The sequence below is a fragment of the Pongo abelii genome, chromosome 22 (genome assembly GCF_028885655.2).
Source record: "Pongo abelii isolate AG06213 chromosome 22, NHGRI_mPonAbe1-v2.0_pri, whole genome shotgun sequence".
Lineage (NCBI taxonomy): Eukaryota > Metazoa > Chordata > Mammalia > Primates > Hominidae > Pongo > Pongo abelii.
The window spans coordinates 40867785-40875727 of NC_072007.2; the positions used below are offsets into that span (position 1 = coordinate 40867785).

Here is a 7943-nt window from a genome sequence, read left to right on the forward strand (position 1 = left end):
TCTAGAGTCATTGAAATCATTTGACGTGTTTCACAGATTTTTAAAAAGCTTTGTTTTGATATTGTACTGTCATTAAATTGTTGATTTTTGATCAACTTATGTGAGAAGATGTAAAATTTCTTTTAATAAACATTTCATTGAAAGTATATTGATCTGTTGCATTTTAATTATGTTTATTGTGCATGTGTGTGTGTTTGCATTTCGGTGTATTGGCAAATGGAATGGGAAAGAAGAAAATATGAGAAAAAGAAAGAACACAATCTTTGGAGCATCCCAAAATGACAATGATGTTTAGACTAGTCCAACTTCATGCATATTTCTGTTTTTCTATGAAATTACCTTTTGTTTTATTCCTACTCTTCTTAGTTTTAGTGTCAGTGTTTGAATAAGTCTGAGTGAATTTACTATATTGTGTGCAATTTATCTTTTATTTATGAACCTATTATCTTAGCATTTGTTGGCTCAAATACCTCAGATGAAATAACTACTTTATTGGCAGATTCCAATCATGTGTTATACTTTTGTTTGTTATGGGGATTTAGAATCCCATTGTCCTGATGTAAATATTTCAGAAGTATCTGTTCATCATTCCAACTTTGGATATATTCAATTAAAATAATTCAATTTAATACAGCTCTTTTGGGATACTTTAATATTTTCAAATGAAAATTTGCAACATTGCTACATCTTATAGCACATGATGCTGTCAATGAGAAAACATCCTATAGGGATACATTATCACAATAATAGAAATAATATAATCCATTGTCTTAAAAGTGACTGGCACATAGTAGGCCCTCAATAAATATCACTTAAATGATGAAATGTCATTTGCTTAGATGATGGAACATAAAAAAAACTGTTATTTTAATGAATTACATTAATTCATTAGGGATCATAATATAAATTGAAGCTGTGCACACATATACCTATATCCGTGTCCAGAGTCTCATTGTCCAAATGATGACGTTGTGTATAAAGGCACTACCTTAGGGAACCTGCTTGCAGGAGACATGGAGAATTCAGGCTTGGGCTGCTGTTTTCCGTCAACCAACTCTTACAACTTTTCCATCAACAACTCCTGTGTTACGTAGATAATGGTCACTTTTTTTGGCTAATACAATAACAATAAGATTGGGCTAAACTAAAATACCCTTAAAAATAATAAATTGTAATTACTTTTTAACACAAGTGAAAAATACATTAATACATTACCTACATGGGTACTTAAATTCAACTGTAAGTTAGCTGCTAACATTTTATTTGCATGATTAGTCTGAATTATAAGGTGAGTAATATTCATGGCTTGTGCAACCAACAACAGAAGATTGAAAAGTCCCTGAACTGTGCCATTGGTGACATTCAATCTGGAGAGACAGATGCTCTTCTCTTTACTGAACTTTCCATTTCTGACACCATGGGCTGAAATGGCAACTCTCTGATGCCTTGTCTCTGGTTCTGGGCTGCTCATCTAGCAGTGTAATATTCTGGGCCTACAGACTCTATCAGGGATTCTCTTGAGCAACTCAACCTGCTGGACTCTTCCTGTTGGGCTTCCTGACTCCACTTCCATACCGACATCGGAAATACTAATTTCATCTCTAACTACTAAAGAAACATGTAACTCAAATTCAGCATGCTACATTTTGATTAACTGAAATCAATGGGATGTCTTGTAATTTACAGAAAAGTTATACTGTTTATTTTGTATTGACATTATTCCTCTTCATATGTGTTCTTTTCTTTTTCGTTTTTCTTTCTTTTTTTTTTTTTAGACAGAGTGTCGCTCTTGTCGCCCAGGCTGGAGTGCAGTGGCACGATCTAGGCTCACTGCAACCTCTGCCTCCTGGATTCTAACAATTCTCCTGCCTCATCCTCCTGAGTAGCTGAGATTACAGACGCCCGCCGCCACCAAGCCTGGTTGATTTCTTTGTATTTTCAGTAGAAACGGGGTTTTACTATGTTGGTCAGGCTGGTCTCAAACTCCTGACCTCAGGTGATCTGCCCACCTCGGCCTCCCAAAGTGCTGGGATTACAGGCGTGAGCCACCGTGCCTGGCCTATATGTTCTTTTTATATATTTCATATGAGAAAATAAAGTTTATGTTAAAATGTATGCTTGATATGATTTGACTTTTTGTCTCCACCCAAATCTCATCTTGAACTGTAATCCCCATAATCCCCACGTATCAAGGGAGGGAGCCAGTGGGAGGTGATTGGATTATGGGAACAGTTTTTTCCCCATGTTATTCTCATGTTGGTGAGTGAGTTCCCACACGAGATCTGATGGTTTTATAAGTTTTTGACAGTTCCACCTTCACATTGTCTCGATCTCTTTCTTACCATCTTGTGAAGAAGGAATTTGCTTCTCCTCTGCCTTCTGCCATGATTGTAAGTTTCCTGAGGCTTCCCCAGCCATGCAGAGCTGTGAGTCAATTAAACTTCCTTTATAAATTACCCAGTCTCTGGTAGTATCTTCATAGCAGTATGAAAATAAACTTACAATGCTCCCGTAAATTTTGTTGATTATACTTATATTAATTTCTCTCTATTATTTTTGCTTTTTCTGTTTGTGTGAATATGTGTATGCATTTATCAGAGTGAAGCAGCGAGAGAGAGGCAGAGAGAGAGAGAAAGAAAGAGAGAGGAATAGGGAGATTCTGATATCTCCTGCAGTTTTGATGGCCCTGAAAATTTGATCTGAACATCAGTTCCTTTTACCTAAGGTCATATGCAATCCAGTTTTTATGTGATTCAGCAGCCAGTGTTACATTTGGTCAGACTTCCAATTTACATTCATATAAGAACATTTTAAATGACATTTTTGCCCAGCAAAAGTCTTTTTTCCTATCACTATATATAACAACCCCTGGGTTTGTCTATTTCTCAACACCCTGAGATTTGGCTGAATTACTTAGCACTGTGCCTCAGAAGAGAGGTAATTCGCTCTTCACACCTCACGTCATCTGGATGACATGGAGAGTATAGATAGAATCCCCTGTCGAGTGGCTGCTGACTGCTTGATATTTGATGTTAAAATTCTCGGGAAAGGATCTGTTGTTCACCAGCTCACCAGGACAGTGTTGAATGTACTGAGTCACTGCCTCCCTCTTATTCCACTGTTCTTCACATCTGACAGCTCCTTTATTTTTCTTTTGAAATCCCCAAACAGCAAATGTGTCCATTTATTCCACTTGTCCTTAAGAATTCCCATACATTGGGAAATGGCAGTGAGACAACAGAATCTTATGCAATAAGATATCACTTGGGCAAAAGATGCTTCGTAATTATGTGGACTTTCTATTTGATTTTCAATAAATTACAATATTTTTTCCCAAAAGTGGTTTAGCCATCATTGGATTTAAAAACTCAACACTATTAGTGAAATTCTGAGTGATCAACATAGGTGCCAAGCATTTATTTTTATTTTTATTTTTATTTTTATTTTTATTATACTTTAAGTTCTAGGGTACATGTGCACAACATGCAGGTTTGGTACATATGTATACATGTGCCATGTTGGTGTGCTGCACCCATTAACTCGTCATTTAACATTAGGTATATCTCCTAATGCTATCCCTCCCCCCTCCCCCTACCCCACAACAGGCCCCAGTGTGTGATGTTCCCCTTCCTGTGTCCATGTGTTCTCATTGTTCAATTCCCACCTATGAGTGAGAACATGTGGTGTTTGGTTTTTTGTCCTTACGATAGTTTGCTGAGAATGATGGTTTCCAGCTTCATCCATGTCCCTACAAAGGACATGAACTCATCCTTTTTTATGGCTGCATAGTATTCCATGGTGTATATGTGCCACATTTTCTTAATCCAGTCTATCATTGTTGGACATTTGGGTTGGTTCCAAGTCTTTGCTATTGTGAATAATGCCACAACAAACATAGGTGTGCATGTGTCGTTCTAGCAGCATGTTTTATAATCCTTTGGGTATATACCCAGTAATGGGATGGCTGGGTCAAATGGCATTTCTAGTTCTAGATCCCTGAGGAGTCGCCACACTGACTTCCACAATGGTTGAACTAGTTTACAGTCCCACCAACAGTGTTAAAGTGTTCCTATTTCTCCACATCCTCTCCAGCACCTGTTGTTTCCTGACTTTTTAATGATTGCCATTCCAATTGTTGTGAGATGGTATCTCATTGTGGTTTTGATTTGCATTTCTCTAATGGCCAGTGATGATGAGCATTTTCTCATGTGTCTTTTGGCTGCATAAATTTCTTCTTTTGAGAAATGTCTGTTCATATCCTTCACCCACTTTTTGATGGGGTTGTTTATTTTTTTCTTGTAAATTTGTTTGAGTTCTTTGTAGATTCTTGATATTAGCCCTTTGTCAGATGAGTAGATTGCAAAAACTTTCTCCCATTCTGTAGGTTGCCTGTTCACTCTGATGGTAGCTTCTTTTGCTGTGCAGAAGTTCTTTAGTTTAATTAGATCCCATTTGTCAATTTTGGCTTTTGTTGCCATTGCTTTTGGTGTTTTAGACATGAAGTCCTTGCCCATACCTATGTCCTGAATGGTATTGCCTAGGGCTTCTTCTAGGGTTTTTATGGTTTTAGGTCTAACATTTAAGTCTTTAATCCATCTTGAGTTAATTTTCGTATAAGGTGTAAGGAAGGGATCCAGTTTCAGCTTTCTACATATGGCTAGCCAGTTTTCCTGGCACCATTTATTAAATAGGGAATCCTTTCCCCATTGCTTGTTTTTCTCAGGTTTGTCAAAGATCAGATAGTTGTAGATATGTGGCATTATTTCTGAGGGCTCTGTTCTGTTCCATTGATCTATATCTCTGTTTTGGTACCAGTACCATGCTGTTTTGGTTACTGTAGCCTTGTAGTATAGTTTGAAGTCAGGTAGTGTGATGCCTCCAGCTTTGTTCTTTTGGCTTAGGATTGTCTTGGCAACGCAGGCTCTTTTTTGGTTCCATATGAACTTTAAAGTAGCTTTTTCCAATTCTGTGAAGAAAGTCATTGGTAGCTTGATGGGGATGGCATTGAATCTATAAATTACCTTGGGCAGTATGGCCATTTTCACAATATTGATTCTTCCTACCTATGAGCATGGAATGTCCTTCCATTTGTTTGTATCCTCTTTTATTTCACTGAGCAGCGGTTTGTAGTTCTCCTTGAAGACGTCCTTCACATCCTTTGTAAGTTGGATTCCTAGGTATTTTATTCCCTTTGAAGCAATTGTGAATGGGAGTTCACTCACGATTTGGCTCTCTGTCTGTTATTGGTGTATAAGAATGCTTGTGATTTTTGCACATTGATTTTGTATCCTGAGACTTTGCTGAAGTTGCCTATCAGCTTAACGTATCTCAAAATAGGAAGAGCTATCTATGACAAACCCATAGCCAATATCATACTGAATGGGCAAAAACTGGAAGCATTCCCTTTGAAAACTGGCACAAGACAGGGATGCCCTCTCTCACCACTCCTATTCAACATAGTGTTGGAAGTTCTGGCCAAGGCAATCAGGCAGGAGAAGGAAATAAAGGGTATTCAATTAGGAAAAGAGGAAGACAAATTTTCCCTGTTTGCAGATGACATGATTATATATCTAGAAAACCCCATAATCTCAGCCCAAATTTTCTAGCCCGCTTATTCAGAAAGTTGAGCATACACATCAGCTCTCTGTCATCAAGTGAAGGTGGGGAACATAAGGTTGGGCTTAAGGGAGTTCTGAAAGCACAAACAACTTACAGAAGCAATTGGCTTGGATTCTCATGGTTTCCTCTCTGCTGAGTTGTCTCTTCTTTCTCGACATACACTGCTGATTTTCCAGTTGAAGAAGGAAAAATTGGTCCCGGATTATAGATGGTTCTGCCAATATGGTAGCACTGCCTAAAAGTGGATGACTGAAGTACAACAGATCAAATCAGGGATTACCCTAAAGGTCAGTGGTGAATGAAAATTTTCAATTATTTTTAATCATCTTAAGAAATGATAGTATCTAGATTCAGCCTGCCTTTGAGAACTTAAGTCTACATATAGGTACATGATACAGGCAGAGTCAATATCCCTACAGAAAAATTAATAGTCATGCCTTTGTTATATTTGGGTCTCAAAAATGTCTACTTTACGTTCCTATGACTTTGGAATCAGATAAGATTCTCAATGCTTTTCTTTTCTCCGAAGAAACATATCTACATTCCAGTGCAGGTACAAGATAATCAACCAAACAACTTTTTAAAGAATGCTTAAGGTGTGGAGAAGAAGAAACTAAACAGGCAAGAAAATGGCACTACTTTTAAGAGAGCGTAGCAATAGGAAAACTACAGAATAATATGTGATTGGTGGGAGTTTGTACAGAATAAATCACAGTTGATCCTTGAACAATGCAGGGGTTAGGAGTGCCAACCTCCACGCAGTTGAAAATCTGAGTATAACTTTTGACTCCCCAAAAACTTAACTACTAATAGCCTACTATTGACCAGAAGCCTTACCAATAACATAAACAGTTGATTAATACACGCTTATGTTACCTGTAATGATAGATTATATTCTTATAATAAAGTAGGCTAAAGAAAATAAAATTTTATTAAGAAAATAAGGAAAAAGAGAAAATGTATTTACTATTCACTAAGTGGAAGTGGATCATCATAAAGGTCTTCATCCTTATTGTCTTCATGTTGAGTAGGTTGAGGAGGAGAAGGAGGAGGAGGGGTTGGTCTTGCTGCCGGGGTGGCAGAGGTGAAGAAAATCTGCTTAATATAAGCATATCTGTGCAGTTCAAACCCATGGTATTCAAGAGTCCACTGTATTTGCTACTAAGATTTATAGAGATAACATCACAGCTGTGTTGATTAAGATTTAAATATGCATATAAGAAGAAGGGTATTATTAGCAAAGTGATCGGAAGAGGATGGCATTTGCCTCCTCCACGTGATGTCATCCAACATAGTTACAAAGGTTAAATTCGGCATCAGTGTGAGCAAGGTCATTGAACTCAACATTTTTTTTTTTCCTTTAAAGTCTATCAGCTGTTTGGTAAGATCATAACATACTGAGAAGAAAATCTCAATTTTGTCAGGATAGAGAGTCTTTTTTTTAAATCTAAAGATACAAGATTAATGAGATTTTTAAATACAGGTTGGTCTATATGACAATGTCAGGAGTGCCTGTGGTTTGTCACACCTCCACTGAGACTGATAAAAGACCCAGTATTTTAGTGTTTTTATGCACTAAAACTTACTCTTGCCTCTTAGGCTAGAGACTTAAATCCTGACACAATGAGCTACTATGGCAACTACTAAGGAGGACTGGGCTATGGCTATGACTGTAAATATAGTTATACCTCTGGCTTTGGTGCCTTTAGAATCCTGGACTGTGGCTACAGATGTGGCTGTGGTGGGGTATGGATTCGACTGCTGCCACCAATATGATTATACTACATGCTTATTATCAGGCATTGACTGAATAATATCTACAATTGGGTCCATTTTCTTATGAGACAGGGGTGCTGTTCTACTACACTTTTTTTTATTTTTTTAACCCAATTAGAATTCTTAATGATTCCCTATAATCCCAGCACTTTAAGAGGCCGAGGTGGGTGGATCACCGGGGGTTAGGAGTTCGAGACCAACCTGGCCAACATGGCAAAATCCCATCTCTACTAAAAGTTAAAAAAATAGCCAGGTGTGGTGGTGGGTGCCTGTAGCCCCAGCTACTGGGGAGGCTGAGGCAGGAGGATCACTTGAACCCAAAGGCAGAGGTTGCAGTGAGCCGAGATGGCACCACTGCACTCCAGCCTGAGCGACAGAATGAGATTCCATCTCAAAAAAAACAAAAAGAATGCTTAATTATTCAATCTAATTCTAGGCAAAGAACACACATCATTAAATTCACACTAAATCCACATCAGTGCCCCAGATTAACTACATTTTTCTTTCCCAAACTGATGTGTTTTCATAATTTACCAAGCAAATTACTT

The 7943-nt window shown here is 37.8% G+C and overlaps 1 protein-coding gene across 1 annotated transcript; it reads left to right on the plus strand.

The window, feature by feature from the left end:
• Positions 1-7242: 7242 nt before the first annotated feature.
• Positions 7243-7395, plus strand: LOC112130535 (keratin-associated protein 20-3). The gene is given in 1 exon segment (XM_024239567.1): positions 7243-7395. A coding segment is annotated over 1 exon segment (153 nt).
• The last annotated feature ends 548 nt before the right edge of the window (positions 7396-7943 follow it).